This window comes from Seriola lalandi, unplaced genomic scaffold (assembly GCF_002814215.2).
Source record: "Seriola lalandi dorsalis isolate HSWRI2012SDOR001 ecotype SW California unplaced genomic scaffold, Sedor1 jcf7180002054903, whole genome shotgun sequence".
Taxonomy (NCBI): domain Eukaryota; kingdom Metazoa; phylum Chordata; class Actinopteri; order Carangiformes; family Carangidae; genus Seriola; species Seriola lalandi.
The window spans coordinates 234,771-251,546 of NW_019525455.1; the positions used below are offsets into that span (position 1 = coordinate 234,771).

Here is a 16,776-nt window from a genome sequence, read left to right on the forward strand (position 1 = left end):
CACATCCACCCACACATGCTAAGTCGCTCTCTCCTGTTCAGGATAGAAATACATATTTATTCTCTTTTGTTCTATTTGTTTGTTTGCTCCTCGGTATCTCCAGGGGATTAGAATAAATTGTTTAGTTTAAAGACAGTCGGACGTTGTGTGTGTTGCAGGGATTTGTGGCTCCTCACTGCTGCTGTTTGCAGACATGGTGCAAACCTTAGAAATAACCCCAGAGTTGGTTCGTATTGTCCCAGAGAATAAACTGAACGGTCAGACCGTATGAAGTCATTTACAGTCTGTTGTGACACGTTTTACCTTTATTTCGATTATTTGTGCAGCCGTAATACATAACTATATTTTTGTATTTTATGTTTCAGGTGTAAGCCGTGCTGCCACTAAACAGCTCAGACTGGGCAAAACTGAAAAACTGCAGAAAGAAATTTTATGAAAAATATCACATATAGCAAATATGAAGAGCTGCTTTTCTATAATGAGATACAATATTTATCATAAAATATTTCTTTTAATTCAATTAAAATTGACTGATGACACAAAAATTGGTGTAAAATAGTTTGGAATGACAGAAGGTAAAATATGGTTTATGAAATGATCATGTTCTTATAAACGGGATCTTAATGATTTGAATTTGAATATTTACTGATGTCCTGTATTAATATGCTGTGAAACGCTCAGCCAGCAAGTGCAATGAACAAAATGTCAAAATGTCAAAATGTCAATATCAAATCAGAAAATACCAAATAAACTTCATGAAATTGCCTGAACAAAATGAACAAACATTTGCTGATGGACGAATCTGATGCTGAGTGAACCTGAAGCACTAATAAACATTCTCCTCAAACATCTGTTATTCTTTACGACTAAATAAATGAATTAAAATCATCTGAAGGTTCCTGATATCAGCTGTTGACTCATTCTAAAGCAGCTTTGTTCCGCTGTGTGCACCAGTGTATGTTATCATGTTTAATTTATGGTTTTTAAAAAGAGCAGACTGGCTGGCAAAGATCCTGCTGAGAACCCAGAATGAGAAACACTTCCCCCATCTCTTCTGTTTTTTCCAAAATCATGAATCACGGACTCGTCAGCACTGATCTGCTGCGACTGACATTTACATTTATTCATTTGGGAGACGCTCGTGTCCAACGCGAGCCACAGTAAGAGCCTCGACACTCTGTTCCTGCTCCACCCGACACCACGACCACGAGGCTGCAGGTGCATAAAGAAAATGAGATCATTATTTTTAATTGTCAGAGAGAAACATCAGTTCAGGAGGGACTCTCGGAGGAGATTGGTTTTCTGGTGATTTTTAGAGACAGACAGGGATCCTGCTGACTGAGCTGAGTTTGGCAACATGTTCCTCCACAGGGGGAACCACACAGGAAGACAGCTTCCTGCCTGGCAGTGATGGTGGGACTAGTTGTCCTTCATTGTCTCTAGAGCAGTAGTATCGCCTCTTCATCTCTTACCCAGACCGAGCTCGCAACAAACCTGGGTGTCTCCTTCTCTGACCATGTTGCATCCGTCTCGTGGTCATGCTGCTTTGCTCTATACAACATCAGAAAAACTAGTTCGTACCTGAGTCAGAGCGCCACCCAGCTCTTGGTCCAGGTGGTGGTTATCTCTCGCCTGGTCCTCCACTGGCTGAACCGGGTCTGTTCCCATCTACTTAAACTCCAGACTCTTCTGGTCTGAGGTTCCCTGATGGTGGAACAAGCTACTGAAAGTCTATCAGGCGTCGCTCTCGGTCTTCAAGTATCTGTTGAAGACTCATCTCCTCAGAGACCTCAGTGTCTCCTAACACCTTTAAAACCCTAACATGAATAACTAGCACTTACCATCGACTTTCACTGCACGTCTTCTGTTGATCTCATGCACTTTACACTCTCCTGCTGCACTGAAGCTTCTGCGCGGAGCGACGAGGAGACTGGAACCTTCCTCACATTAATCCATGTTTTCATTGTTTTGATGGCGTCATCTCGTCGCCTCCTCTTCTTCTGCAGCGGTTTAACGGCACCGACTGGAGAGTTAGCTCCACCGGCTGTTTATCTTGATGCTCCCAACTCAACAGTGGAAACAGTAAATCACATCTGTGTACAGCATCACACTGATGATGATGATGATGATGATATAAAACTTATTACTGAAAAGTGGCCCGGTCTCTCCACAGAATGATAACTGTATTTATTTCCAGCTCTTTTAAGCAGAGCACAGAGAACTCCTTCTATTTCAGTCGGGACCGTCAGTGTCGAGGGTCGAATCAGTCTTTGTAGTCTGGTGTGTCTCTGCTGGTGTGAGGCGGCTTGACACTGACTGTCCCTCCTGGTCGAGCCTGAGGTGCGCAGCACTCAGCGCTGCCGTACGTGTTTTCAGATGCAACTGTCTTGTGATCGGAGACGTATTCTGATGCATCTGAGGCTTAACTGTGGTAATGTCGAGCTTCGCCATTATTGAATAAAATCCAGTCAGTTTAATCTCATTCCCCCTGGATAAATATGGGTTAAAGAGCAGCCGCTGACACCAGCAGACAACACTTGGCTGTTCCCTGAAGCGAAAAAGGCTGAGACATGCTGCTCGCTGCCGGGAGCCCGGGGGGAGCAGAGAGGAAGCATGAGGAGAAGTCTGAAGGAATTTTATCTCTTCCAGAAATCCCCCCCAAGGAGACTCCTTATCACAGAGTTTTTTAGTCTGGGTACTGTACTGTTAAGGTCAAAGGTCAACTACAGAGCAGCAGCTGGTAGGAACTCAAGAGAGGGGTTAAACCTTTGTGCTGAAGTTTAACACCGTTGTTGTGATTGTGTTTTCCAGTGAGAAGTTCATGGTGAGGCTGAACAAGAACGGAGGACCCAAGAATCCAGAGAAGGTGGACAGGCTGTGTGCACTCTTCACGGTAACACACACACACACACGCACACACACACGCACACACACACGCACACACAATGTAAAACACATGCTGTAGATGCATGGGGGGGGGGGGCTGGTTTAGGTGGAAGACGTTTGTGAGGAAGCATTGCCCCCTATCGCTCTGTCAGAGAATCAGCCTGGAGACGATTCAGCTTCATCTGCCTCAGCAGAAAAACCACAAGGGACTTTTTGGACAAAAGCTCCACTTTTGTTCATGCAAAAGTTTGAGTGCATCAGCTTTTATGGAAACCCCCCTCCAAGCCAATATTCTTTAAAACACAGCACCTTAAATATAAGACACACACCGGGAGCGTGCAACACTGATTCACACGGTTCAGGAGAAAGATAACTGATCCAATGTTTTTATAAAGCAACAGGCAAGACGATCTGAGGCAGCTGGATGCATCATGAATAAAGCACTGGAATAAATTCACTCTTGTTAACTTTGTCTGTTTTGACAAAACAACATTAAACTTAAATAGTAAAGTTAAATCATCCAGAATGAAAACAATAAGGATCAGTGATTGGTCGTTAGGTGCGCCTGTGCAAAGGTTCCAGGATCACCACTGAAACTAAACAGAAACACTTTGAAATCAATTCTGGAGCCAAGTGAAGAGGCGAGAATGTGGTCCCACCTTACCGGAACCAATCAGAAGCCTGGCCGCAGAAATACAGGAAGCGACGTAAAGGGACAGGGCGCAGTTTAGAAATGACTCAGCTGGGAAGCCGTAAGGTGCCAAGTGTGAACCGTAGTGTCCGACTGGGGACCATTGTTGCATCAATAGCTCATTTCCTGTCGTCACTCTGCTGTGTCTAATAAAAGCAGTGATTTTGTTGATTCTTAAAAATGGCAGTGGAGGATGTGACGCTCATGAGAAAAAGCAGTTCATTAGAATGAAGCTTTGCTGTGTCAGTGTTTGAGGCAAATATTTTTTAAAAAGTACTGCAGGAGAAAAAACCCAGAGGGATCTTTAGTTCTTCCTTTCTTCACCGAAGGTTTGAAGATGAGACTTGATATTTGCTGCAGATCATCTCTCTGCCTTCTCTCCGCCTCCTGCGACGGGATTCAGTTTGTTTAAGAGGAGAAAACATCAGCGCCGTCTTTAAACTTGCAGTGTTTTTTCTTTCTCTTGCAGGACCTGAGCAACAAAGACATGAAGAGAGATCTGTACATCGTTTCACAAGTGATCAGAACAGGTAAGACTCTAGTCGCTGAGATGTTCAGAAGATGTCACAGAATGCCGCACAATCCCAGGCAGGATATCTGACATAAAAGTAATTTGCTCAAGTTCATAATGTTCAGTTGTTGGGACGGTCAGAGTTTTTAGAGCTGCTACATCAGACTAAAGTAAAATCAAACCGCACCTGTTGAAGCTGAACATTTATATCGTCTCAGCCTTTTAAATCTTCTCTTCTTAGTCACGCTGATGAATGAAAGTGAGAGGATCCTTGTGTATGACCTGTATTACGTGACAAACAACACACACACTTCCTGTCGCAGGTCGTATGCTGCTGAACGACAGTAAGAAAGGACCTCCCCACGTTCAGTATCGCCGACCGTACGGCTGCGCCGTCCTGGCCATGAGCGACGTGCTGCAGACCATCTCCGAACTCAAAGAGGAGAAAGACTTTGTGCTTAAAGTCTACACGTGAGTGGCTGCGACGCACAAACACAAACACACACTGCTTGTCTTCATCTTTGTCCTGTATCCTTTTTAACTTTTGTCTGTTGAAGCCCAAAACAACACGGACAATAACAAACTCACTAACTACATTTATAAGTAGCAGAACTTTTGGTTTGGTTCGTTCTCTCAGGCTGGAGCTAAACTGGGTCATCGCACCAAAATGAATCAAACAGTTTTATAATTCGTAGCTTTAAGAGAAAGAAGAGTTCTGCATGTCCACAAGTACGAGGGCGTGTTAGGGCCACTGTAAGTAAAAGGACAATGACAGAGGAGGGGAGGGGCTAATAATCGGAGTAAAAACTCAGAAACTCCTACATTAAATTAAATTTACTAGAAAAAATCAAGTAGTATAGAAAAGTTAAGTATATATATAAAATATAGCATGTAAGAATTCATACAATGGGCGTCATTAACCTTTAACCTCACTCTGCAAACATACACACGGCTCTACGACGATGATGTCATCGTCCTAAACTGAAGGTGTTGGAGCGAGACATGTAAGAAATAAATGTGACAGAAAAAGTCAGAGAAGCCAAAAGATTAAAGATGAGCAGCAGTCAGTATCTTTTCACATCTTTACTCTCATCCTCTCGTCTCTTTAACCACTGACCTGTTTCCTTTCTTTCTTTATTCTTAACTGCATGTCACACTTTATGTAAAGGAGGGAGAGAGAAGTTACAGACAGCCACTTTGCCATCAAGTAGTCTCTGCTGTCTTATAATGCCATCAGCACTCTGCTCACACACACACACACACACACACACACACACACACACACACAAGGGAATTCCCCTCGGCTGAAACATCTGAAGACTTGCCTCCAGGCCTCCTAAAGTGCTCACAGTCACAACATGATGCAACTCTGTGTGTGTGTGTGTGTGTGTGTGTGTGTGTGTGTGTGTGTGTGTGTGTGTGTGTGTGTGTGTGCTTCAGCAACCTTAACTGAACTCCTGAGGTTGGTTCATGCTTCATGGGTTGTTGCACATCTTCAGTGTGAACCTCAGGCCTCGTGGTGCCACAAGACCATTCATCTAATGATAAGAAGAAGAAGAAGAAGAAGAAGAATAATAAGAAGAATGATAATAATAATAATAATAATAATAATAATAACCACTGGAATTAACCAGTTGTTCTACTCCCGTTTTGTTTTATCTGCAGAAATAATTAACGTTTAAAACCAAATCAAATTATTACATATAAGCAAAACACAGGTTTAAGTAATAATCAGTAAGATCAGTGGTGAGGTGGAATCAATAAAGCGATCAAATGAAGCTGAACCAAAACCAAACAGGGAGAAAAGTGATTACTCTCCTGAAACACCTGTAACACCTGAAACCTCCTAAACAGGAAGGAAAAGAAAGAGAAAACCCAGGAGCCACAAGCAGAGTGGGAGGGGTTGTGGGAGGAAGACTGTCCTTACTGTTTCATTCTCATCCACATGAATGAATGAATCAGCCTTTTCATGCTTTTTTTTAATGTGAGTCGTTTAAATAAAACCAACCTGAGGGATTACCTTGAATATTCCCATGTGCTATTTCAGCAGATTTAAAAAGACAGACATGTTCTTCACTGTGCCACTTTTTTCTTTGCTGTTCTGCAGGTGCAACAATGAGAACGAGTGGTACCAGATCCACGAGAACATCATCCGCAAGTCCAGCACCAAATACACCGCGCCCAGCACCAACTATGGTACGACAGTGTGTGTGTGTGTGTGTGTGTTGGTTGTGTAAGTGTTTCCTCCCTGATAACAAGTACCACACCTAGCCTTTGCTTTAGCGTGTCTCTATCCTGTGGTTTTTAGTGCTGAGGAAGTCACTTTGTCATTCGAAGCAGGTGGCAAACAGATCTGTTGATTTTAGAAAGAAGAGTCCAGCAGCATTAATGAATCATGTTACTGCATTTGTGAGGATGCAGTCAGTCACACACACACACACACACACACACACACACGCACACACACACACACACTGATGAATTAAGTTAGACACGCAGAACACAGAACTCATAATGTCAGTTACAAAACAAACAAACCCAGGAGCAACTCGTCCGGTTTGGAGCGCAGCACGCCATCTGACTGACATGTGCATGTCATCACTCGACATCGGCTGGAAAATCATCTTAATTGGTGTCACTGGAGGGGACTCGCAGCCTCTTGTGCCCCATGTTTAAGTCTGTGAGCTCCTGACGTCCCAGAACTTTATTGTTTAGACATGAAGCTGTAGTTCAGGCAGGAGTTTGCCTTTATGTTTTCGGGTGAAGGGATGAAAATTAATCTGTGTACCACTGTTAGAGCTTGTCTAACATACATGTATGAGAATAACAACAATAGACGTGATAGATGGCACAGAGGAAATGTGATTATTGACCAAACTACAGCTTCATAGTGACTTTCCAAGGAAGCATCGAGCTTCAGAACGACAAGTAACCAGAGTTTTAAGTTTAGTTTGATTAATTTCCTCTTTTCTCTTCACCTCAGCCGTTTACTGATCTCTTCTTCTTCTGTTTTACCCTCCATCTCTTTCTACACTTTTGCTCGTCGATTCACTCGTCCCTTCCTCCTCCGTCCTCCTCTGTTCCCCCCTCAATCCATGCAGGTCTGATCATCTCCCTGCAGCTGCTGAGAGGCGACATGGAGCAGGTCCGCAGGGAGAACCCTCTCATTTTCAGCAGGGGGGTGGCCATCACACGCAAACTGGGGTTTCCAGATGTCATCATGCCAGGTGAGTCATATAATCAGCCCATCAAGGCACGGCAAAGAGTCCACCCCTGCTCACTTTCACATGCATGAAAAAGCAACTGACTGTGTCTGTTTGCATCAGTTTATGTCTTTCCACCGAGTTCATATGGACTGTAATAGCTGCTTCTGTAACTTTAGAGTCCTAGTTAAGCCATGACAGTGAGCTCTTCCTTCTGTGACATGTCCATGTTTTCTGGGAAAAGGTTCCTCAAAACAAAGTTTTCCCTCCCGAGTTTTCATTTGGAGAACCAAGATATTTATAGATTAAAATTAAATAAAGAGGCGTTTCTGTACAGAACTGAAGAAACCTTCTGGATTATTACTCTTGCCTTGATGTTCCACCTGGATGAGCGAGATGAAACCGACGTGACCTTTATTGTTAAAAGAGCAGGATTGTACAACAACACATAATATACAGAGACCATAGAGTACTAGGTTACATAGGCCTAATGAAGATGAACTTTACCAACCAGAGCAGGAAACAGATTTGATGTTAGAGTGTTTACATGTATTTGTTCACGTTTTCCTGTTTGGAGCTGAGTTGAGAGCTGAGAGCTCAGTTTCCTGGTCAGATTAACGTCCATGTTTCCGACTGGCTGCAACCAGATTGAGACACTGAAGAATTTCACACATGTGAGTGTGTGTGTGTGAGTCTTGCAGTGTCTGGGGAATGAGGCCATATATCATACTGAAGCACTGGCTGGATTTATATGCAAAGCATCACTCAGTTTAGTGTCAGTGTCCACTGAACACATGCAGCTCTTTTCAGTTCAGCAGAGCTGCACGTAGTTGCAGTGAAACAGGAGTTTTGTTCGTTTTTTTCTTGTTTTCTTGTACAGATTTAGAAAAGGTCAGAATGATACTGAGTTGAGGAAAAGAGAAGGGCTGTGCTTTAGTTTGTCACATTTAAAGAATTTATTTGCATAGGTTTTGAAACTTCTGTTAGAAGCCCAGTATAATGGAGATGAATGGAATTTATTTTCTTAACCATATAGTTCTGTTTGATAAATAAAAAAGCAACGTCCTAGATGTACGATCCACAGATCTCACAGCCAACAGCTTTCATTTGCTCTGATTTCTACTGTAAAAATTGTCCTAACAAAAACCTGACTATGCCATGCGACAAATTAAGACGCTGTATAATTCATATTGATGATTACTTTCAATGTTAGAGAGAATCCTCTTAACTAAAAGGATTAACACTTCCAGCAAAAGCTGCATTTCCATTAGCACCTGTACACATAACATATGCAGAAGTGTCCTTCACACCTCTTTCACATACATTAAACATGCATGTCGCACATTGCTCCCCTCAGACAGTGATGGAGCCCGTATTTAACTCTCATCTTGTTATATTAAGGGTGACACCTTTTCTTTAAGGACAAGCTGAAATGATAAATGAATCCACACACGGTAACACAGGTCATTAGTCTTGTGCATGTCAGAGGTATTCAGCTTTAAATGTGTGTGAGAATCTATACGTGGCCCCATCTGTATTTGTGGACATACATGTATATGTGTCTTTATACAGTGATTATTCAGGCCTGTGATAAATTGTCAAAAGGTGACACAATGGAAACTGTGGGGGAAGCAGGGTTCGAACTATAGGCGGGATTGGGGGAGTCTGACCCCCCTGATTAAGACTGATTAAGGACCCCCCCCCAAAAACCAAAAAAAAAAAAAAAAGTAAAAGCTACAGTTCAGGGGGGTTAAAATATTTATATATCCTACTTATCTGTATTCATTCATCATTTATGCCAGGTAGAATTTTGTAATACGCTTCCAGACACCCCTAAAGTGGACCATACCATTTCGTTACCTTGTCGTTAGCTGAACGTAACGTCTGCCTTCCCCACTCCCTTTAGCTGCTAGCGCCCTCAAACCGCTGCTCCGATGCGTTGCACAGACACTGTAGGTAAATATAAGTAGCAGTAGCTAACTACCCAGCGTTTTTAATACAATACACTTTACTTTCTTATCTTCAGAGTTTCTGAATTAGACTGTCACGTACCTACGGATTGACGCTAATGTTAGCTAGTTTCTAACTTTAGCCTTAAGTTACAGTTTAGCTAACTAATGTTAGCTAGTTTCTTACTTTAGCCGTTAGTTACAGTTTAGCTAACTAATGTTGGCTAGTTTCTAACTTTAGCCGTTAGTTACAGTTTAGCTAACTAATGTTAGCTAGTTTCTAACTTTAGCCGTTAGTTACAGTTTAGCTAACTAATGTTAGCTAGCTGATAGCGCGCCCTTTCCTTTCCAGTGTTAGCTTGTCACTTCATTAGTGATGTAAAATGTCATACAAGATCTAATGTTAGCAAACACAGGTGCTCAGTCATGAGCAGTGAGACAATGGAGGATTAGTTATTGTAGAGAAACGTTTTGACATCACTGTAGAGTTTATTATTTCATTGTAATAGTGTTTTGTGTGTCTGTGGTGGTTTTGGCTGGACAACAGCAGGGGCCAGTCCTATAATGGCAAATGTTGCTGACAGACTGACCGAGTGATCATATCATATCATCAGAGGAAATATTGCTCTTTCTACTCCACGACATTTATGTGAAAGCTTTAGTTCACTTCACTGCAAGACAGTTCACTGAAGGTCGTACCTGCACTGTACTGGGCTCTAATTCACCCAGGAGAACCCCTCTGATTCTGATTGACATTGTATAACATTCACTCTGGGAGGACGCAGTGTGTTTGTGCATCTGTGACATACAAACATTTGCATTAACCTTTTATGTATTTATCAGACTTATATTTACAGTTAATCTCAGAACTGTTCTCAGGTGAAATGTGAAACAAACTGTAAGGTTTTATTTGTGTGTTTGTTCTGGTCCAGGTGATATCCGTAATGACCTGTACCTGACCCTGGAGCGAGGGGATTTTGAGAGAGGAGGGAAGAGCGTCCAGAAGAACATTGAAGTCACCATCTATGTGCTTTATGCTGATGGAGAGATCCTCAAGGTAGGGATATGGTCCTGCTACACACCCCTCATGACACAAGAAGCCACGAAAGGTGAAACATGTGGCAGCAAATGCTGGACACATAGTTTTGCTGATTCCCATTTTGTCAACTTAACTGTATTCAGGGTTTTGATTTCAAGTATAATGGAATTATTTTTCATTTCTAACATATATCACAGTGCAGGTGCAATAACATGAAACATATACAACACATCTTGAGGCTCTTCACATCTATCCTGTTTAAAATGATAAATGGGGCAATAACTATGAACAGTGTATACAAAAGCTTTTACATCTTTTGGAGCACAGAAGAAGAAGACAGTATTGTCTGGTAGGTACATCCTTGAGTTGAAATTTAATACAGATGTGTATGAAACTACAGTTACAGATCCAGGTCTTGTGCAAACTGCAGCGACCAGAAATGAACCAATGACATTGTTATGAATGGCTAAATCTCTCACTGTTTATTAAGCCTCAACGCAGTCTGTGTGTGAAAGTGTTGGTCGGCTTTAATTTGTCTGCATTGCTTCCTTGGAGTTTGTATCCATGTTGTGTACTGTAGCCACGTGTTAGCATTCATTTGTTAGGCCACTGTTGAGTCCTTCCCACACAGTCGATTCAATTCTGCATCAATTACTCATTATGTATCTTTGTATCAAGCACTGAAAGTTTCTGGAGAAGTGCAGAAGCCAATAAATAGAAAGCAATATCTTTAAATAGCAATTTATTATCAAAAAAAAAATGTTATTTTATATACAGCATCACAAAATTCCATAAAACTATACCCGTGTTAATAACTGTTGAGAGGATGGCTCTTCTGAAACACCATTTGTACATTGATGTGTCTTTCCTGAAGTACCATTTGGTTTTTCTGAATCTGCAAATGGTAAAAAAAATAAAATTAATTAATGCAACTATAAAGGAAATTAATGGTGAGATCAATAATATACGGAGGCTTCAGAGAGCATTCAGACCCATTCACGTTTGCATACTCTAGCTCTGGTGTTTTTTTTAAATGGTGGTCACAAGTTTTAGTTGGTTGCTGGTCATGATAATCCCACCCCCAGACCCTGATGCAAACGCTTCTTGGTTCTAGACCAACAAAATGTTGGTGCCACTTTCAATCCAGTTTTCCTGGCTAAGAGCTGGTTCTTTGGCTGTAAAAATGTGAAGAACTGGACTGAGATCAGGCATTGGCACCAAACTGGCCTTCAAACTGCCCTGATGGAAAAGGTGTAAGAGATTTCCATGGTTTGGTTTTTGTCTTGACATGCAGGGTAAATTGTGGAACCATACAAACACAGTTGTGTGCTAATTTCCAAACTATGCCCAATCAGTTCAGTTGGACTCCACTCAAGATCTAGATGCATTTCAAGGATAATTAAAGTAAACTTGAGTATCACAGCAAAGGGTCTGAAAACTTTTGTAAATGAGAGATTTTGGTTTTTTAGTATTATTGTGGGTTATTGATTGAAGATTCATGGCCAAAATGGCTATTTTTGCATTTAAAATTAAGTCTACAACTCAATTAAGTAGCATCTAATGATGGAGGAGGATTTACTGCAGGACTGTTGCATTAAACTGCATGTTTTAGCTAGGTGTTCCTGATAAACTGAAAACTGAGCATTATTTTTAAGATACATTATATTAAACTTACCTTTGTTGGATTGTTTAGTGAAACATTTTGGAGCTCCACACAGAGGTAGAAGTAGATACACAACTATAAGAGTTGAAAAAACTCCAATAGCAACTCCAACTAAAATTCCCAGCATCCATTCTTTGGCAGTGAAGAGATTCTCTGAAACACCTAAAAAGATAATGTCATTCTCAAAATTGTGAATTTGTAACTTAACAGATGCTGATTGTGTTTTATTGTTAACTTTACACTGGGTTTAAAAGAGGTTGGAATATGTGGTACTACTCCTCCCTTGGCATTACCTTTGATGTGCAATTGAGAAATAATTCATCTAATTAACTCATTAACTCAAATTGTCGGTCTCTGTGTAGTGTGAAGGTCTATCACAGGAAAAACATGTCGATCTGGCCGTTGTTTTTACCTTAATATCTTTAAGTTAATTCATTTGAGGGGGATAAAAAATATTTGGTGCATTTCAGTCAGAACAGTATGCAAAGTAAACTGGGCAGATACACCATAGTCACTGTTATAAATGTACTCTGTATGTAAATGCAAGTAATTTCAGAAAAGCTCTACTAGTTTATTTTATTATTATAAATTTAGTCTCCTCCTGACTTCACATCATTATAAGTGAATACTAAATGCATTATATCTAGTAATTTATCGTTACTCTGAGCTTTTGAATCCCTTCTTTTAGCATTATCTGTGTTAAGTGAGTCAGCAACAACAAATGACTTGCTATAATCATAAACTTCAATAAATCTTACTTTAACTTCATGTGCTTTACACATCATATGTATACCTACAGTGTAGGTGCTAGACATGAAACGGTCTAGAAATTTAGTATCGCGATTATAGTGACCAAAATGATCAGTCAAATGTTTTATTTTCCGTGCTGTAACATCTTTCAGAGACAGACACTGTAGACACACCTGTCACCTGTCCAGCATGGTGCTGTTAAACCAGAAACACAGCGGCTACACTGCACTTGAGAATTGCAGCCCTTTCTAAAAACACACAATCACTAAACAACCAACCGAGGCGTCTCACACAGAGGCTGAGCAGCTACAGCTCACTGTTTATCTGCTTTCTACCGTGATGTAGCGTGAAACTGGTAACAGTTTCGTCTCTAGTAGGTACACTAAATCCAGATAAATCCTGTAACTTTAAAGCTGTGCAGATTTAAGCTCCATTTACAAGAACTCTCACCACAGACAAGTCCATGGATCTCTGCATAACTTATATGGTCGATGGCCTCCTGCTTGGCTTCGCAGCGGAGGCGTTTGGTCACAGTGATGAGGAGGGTAACGTAGTAGTGGCCGCTTCTCTCTGGGTCGTGTTGCTGGTCAGCAGGGAGGACATTTCCATCACCGTCCAGCCACTCCAGTGTAGGCTTTGGAAAAGCCCCGAAAACCTCACACATCAGCAGCATCCCATCCTCTGTGTTATTAACAATGGTGATACATGGCTTTGGAGCCGCACCTGTGAGTAAAAAGATGAGCTTGTGAAGGACAGTTAAATGGCTGGAATTGTAATTTCTTTCAGTAAAGTCTTTCTGTCAGAAATCAGCAGACGACAGAAAAACAAAGCAGATGAAGCAGTAGCTGTATTAAATACCTTATCAAAGACATTTAGATAGGGTTTCATTACATGAATCATTATTACTAAAGCAGGCAGAGGAATAACTAAACATAAGACACATGGAGCAGAGAGAGCGGGGGGGGGGCTGATCAGTAACTGCTACAGAAACTAGCATATCTGAAATAACATAAACAAAAGAAATATCAGCAACTGGAAATGAGACAATAACGCTTATTGCAGCACAACAATAAAAGCCTTGTTTAGGAATAAAGGGTGTCTGCCCAGGGAAACAGTTACAGGAAATGTTGAGTTTGTATGAACATGTAGAACAGTAACTTTAACACGACAACGACTTTAACACAGTTGTCTTTAATTTAGGTGTTTGCTGATTTTGTCAGACGATGTCGCAGTTACAAAATCAGGATTTGAAGTCTTATTTTTATTATTATCGTAGATGTATAAGAGTGGAAAATACAACATGAACTTTAGATCATTAAGTAAATAATTTTCATTGCACGATATATTGTATTGTATATATATAGCACCACTCACCACGGATTTGTCCTGATTGGTCTTTTAAGGTAGGGCGCTGTGGGTCACGATCTAAAAGGCATATTAGAGTGTTAATTTTGATCCATCTAAGGTGGAGAGGTAAACCATGAAGGTGGGTGTCTTTGGTTATGAAGAACCCATCTCGCAAAGCTATGGCGTTGTTACAAATGTTAACATGGAAAGCTCAGATTAAATTCAAGTTATTCTCCAGAGATTGGAAAGCTGAGGTGGAGCCCAAAGGTAGAATATGGATAAATGTAATGGAAGAGGTTAGAGAATGCGGTAGAAGCAATTTTGTTAGTTACCTGATTTACAGATAAAAGCAGAAAGCTAAGACAAATCAGACGGCTCTGCAGCAGGACAAGGTAGATAGTTGAAGCAGGTCAGCGTAGGATGAATCCAAAGAAAAAAGAAGAATCACAGGTTAAAACACTAGGGGGAAAATATCCAGCTTCACTTATAATGTTTTAGTATTACCAGTAGTATTACAAGTGTTACTACTATATACTGAGCCCTATACCCTATACAGCCCTACTTTCTAACTTGAGCTAACCGTGGTGTGGTTTGGAAAACAGACAACTGTAGACAAGAAAACCAGAATTAAAGCTATGCAACATTATGCAGAATGTACTCACCAACAACAAGCCAAATGTGAAATATTTGCCGGAGACGTGGAAAATCACAGCTGTAGTTTCCACTGTCAGCCATCTTCGTATGTGTGATGAGTATGGAGGCGTTGCCGTACTTCAGTTCTTTTTCAAAGTGTGAGACGCGATCTTTGAACTGGTCATCTTGACCTAAGCGGCCGTTATTATAATTATTGCCATTATCATACAGGAACACTTCCATCTGACCGTCCTTCTTCCAATCAAACAGCTTCGACTCAATGTTCTCCTTGGTGATGAGGGAACAGGGCAAAATGACATCACTCCCTTCTTCAACTTTCACTTTGACGACACCTGGCCCGGGAAGAGAAAAGTATATGTATTATTCAGGACATTTTTGAGCTGAATAATCAAGTTGAAGCAGAAAATTAGATCGAGTGTACATAACAAAATGTGACAAAGTTTAAGGGGTCTGAATACTTTCTGAATGCACTATATATCATTAATTATTCTTAAACATTTTCATACTCATGGTGTCATATTGTCCTATATTTAAAGTTGTATTGTAGTTGATTACATAAGAAAAACCTGTTTCAACGCATGATACATAAAAAGGATGTTTTAGTTTTTGTCAAGCCTTTTTTAAAAACAGGAAAAAATTATACAGTTTGATGAATGAATTGCCTTTTGAGGCCTTTCCTGTTCTCAAAAACTCATTCAACTTTGCACACGCAGGCCTGGTGAAAATGTATGTATTTTATGGGTCTTGCACATGGGTATGGCAGAATGGCTGGATAGTGCCACCTAGAAATTTTTTTTATTTTTTATTTTTTAAATTGAGCCCCTGCTCTGTGTTTCACCTACAAGCATGAATATCGGTAGGCACATGTAACGTGAAGACTCTTGCAAAGTAACGTGCAATATCTTCTGCCTTTAACATGCAAGGTGACCGTCTGACACTGTAGATATATCTGCAAACTAAGATCAAGTCATAGTCACAGCGCCAACTTCTGAAAACAAGAAGTGACTCTTGAGTGGCAATCATCTTTTTATTTACATGACATTTTCAACGTCTGCCCTACACGTGACTTACAGACACATACCGTGTGCTTGTTGCCTGGTCTCTGGCTTCACACAATGGGCACAATTAGGAATGCATATAATAAAAATAAAAAATATAGTACATGTCCTCTGCTGCCACACGGTGTATGCAAGAAAATCTTACTCTTAACCCCTGGGCACGGATGCTTTAAGGAGCCTCCTGCAAGCTTGAGATCACCATCATTTTAACGTTAGCCCGCTGCGCTCGTGTAAATCAAACCACGGTGGATGGAGAAGTTGAAAATAAAGCCTTTGTTAGTGTTTACATCTAGTTGAACAGGTGGTGTGATGAAGGACGCTAATTACTTTATTTTTTAACTCGCAAAAGCTGCGATGACACTCGGAGAACACCTGCCGACAACTACGACCGTAGTTGTCGGCAGGTGTTCACCTCCGTCTCCGCCTTTAAAACCCCGTCTGCATGGCGTGTGGTATTATTATTATTATTAGTAGTATTATTATTATTTTGTTTAATTCTGCGCGTGTCTATTGTATGTTCATATCGACGAATCTGTCAACGCTAATTCCAGTTGGAAAACTGAAGTGTCGCAGGTTATCGGCTGCTGTTTCTCACCTTGTTTATCGCCAAACGCCTTTGTACTCAGAGTCAGGAGCCAGAAAAACTTTAGTCCAGGTTCCATTACGGCTTTAGTAGCTCCAGAGTATCTTAACGATTCGTCTGCAGCCGGCGGCAGTTCACAGTTAACGTTTCCCGACTCTGGATGGTCGCATTCATACAGCTGTGATCACGTGACCTGTCGGAAACCGGTCACAGCCTATACGCCTCTACTACCGCTGGAGGGGTGCAACAGGCTGTTAGCAGATAACCACTCATATGAATTGTACAGTTATAAAGATCATGTTGGTCATCAGTAGTTTCCTGCTGATTATACCACAACACTCAGTTTGAGCTGAAACCATCTATTCCCGCAGTGTAGTGTGGTAAATGGGTGGCTACTGTAAGACCTACAAATGTTTATGTAACACAATGCAGTAATGCTGAA

General features: G+C 41.0%; 2 protein-coding genes across 4 annotated transcripts in view; one reads left to right on the forward strand and one right to left on the reverse strand.

Moving 5' to 3' along the window:
* LOC147817734 (dedicator of cytokinesis protein 3-like) overlaps positions 1–10,730 on the forward strand; it is a 22,938-nt gene extending 12,208 nt beyond the window's left edge. Inside the window, exons 6-12 of the mRNA XM_087169651.1 lie at positions 2,812–2,893; positions 4,047–4,107; positions 4,412–4,559; positions 6,196–6,284; positions 7,190–7,315; positions 10,173–10,297; positions 10,680–10,730. Coding sequence (XP_087025777.1) covers positions 2,812–2,893; positions 4,047–4,107; positions 4,412–4,559; positions 6,196–6,284; positions 7,190–7,315; positions 10,173–10,297; positions 10,680–10,730 — 682 coding nt within the window. The remainder of the gene's footprint in view (positions 1–2,811; positions 2,894–4,046; positions 4,108–4,411; positions 4,560–6,195; positions 6,285–7,189; positions 7,316–10,172; positions 10,298–10,679) is intronic.
* Positions 10,731–11,006: 276 nt separating this feature from the next.
* Positions 11,007–16,495, reverse strand: LOC111672862 (butyrophilin-like protein 10). 3 transcript variants are annotated; one of them, XM_023430433.2, is made up of 6 exons: positions 16,347–16,495; positions 14,702–15,025; positions 14,067–14,117; positions 13,143–13,415; positions 11,955–12,104; positions 11,007–11,174 (listed from the first exon to the last, which is right to left on the reverse strand). In XM_023430433.2, exons 1-6 carry the CDS (start codon positions 16,411–16,413, stop codon positions 11,077–11,079), a joined length of 963 nt encoding a protein of 320 aa, XP_023286201.1. In that variant the 5' UTR covers positions 16,414–16,495; the 3' UTR covers positions 11,007–11,076. The 3 variants fall into 3 exon arrangements, with proteins under 3 accessions (XP_023286201.1, XP_087025773.1, XP_087025774.1); XM_087169647.1 differs by having other exon boundaries at positions 11,007–12,104; XM_087169648.1 differs by lacking the exon at positions 14,067–14,117 and having other exon boundaries at positions 11,007–12,104.
* Between the last annotated feature and the right edge of the window lie 281 nt (positions 16,496–16,776).

Coding starts and splice junctions, on each gene's coding strand:
- LOC111672862 (XM_087169647.1), bottom strand. CDS start 16,413: ATGGAACCTGGACTAAAGTTTTTCTGGCTCCTGACTCTGAGTACAAAG. Junction 14,118..14,701: donor TCACATTTGGCTTGTTGTTG/GTGAGTACATTC, acceptor TATGCCTTTTAG/ATCGTGACCCACAGCGCCCT. Junction 12,105..13,142: donor GATCCATGGACTTGTCTGTG/GTGAGAGTTCTT, acceptor TTATCTTTTTAG/GTGTTTCAGAGAATCTCTTC.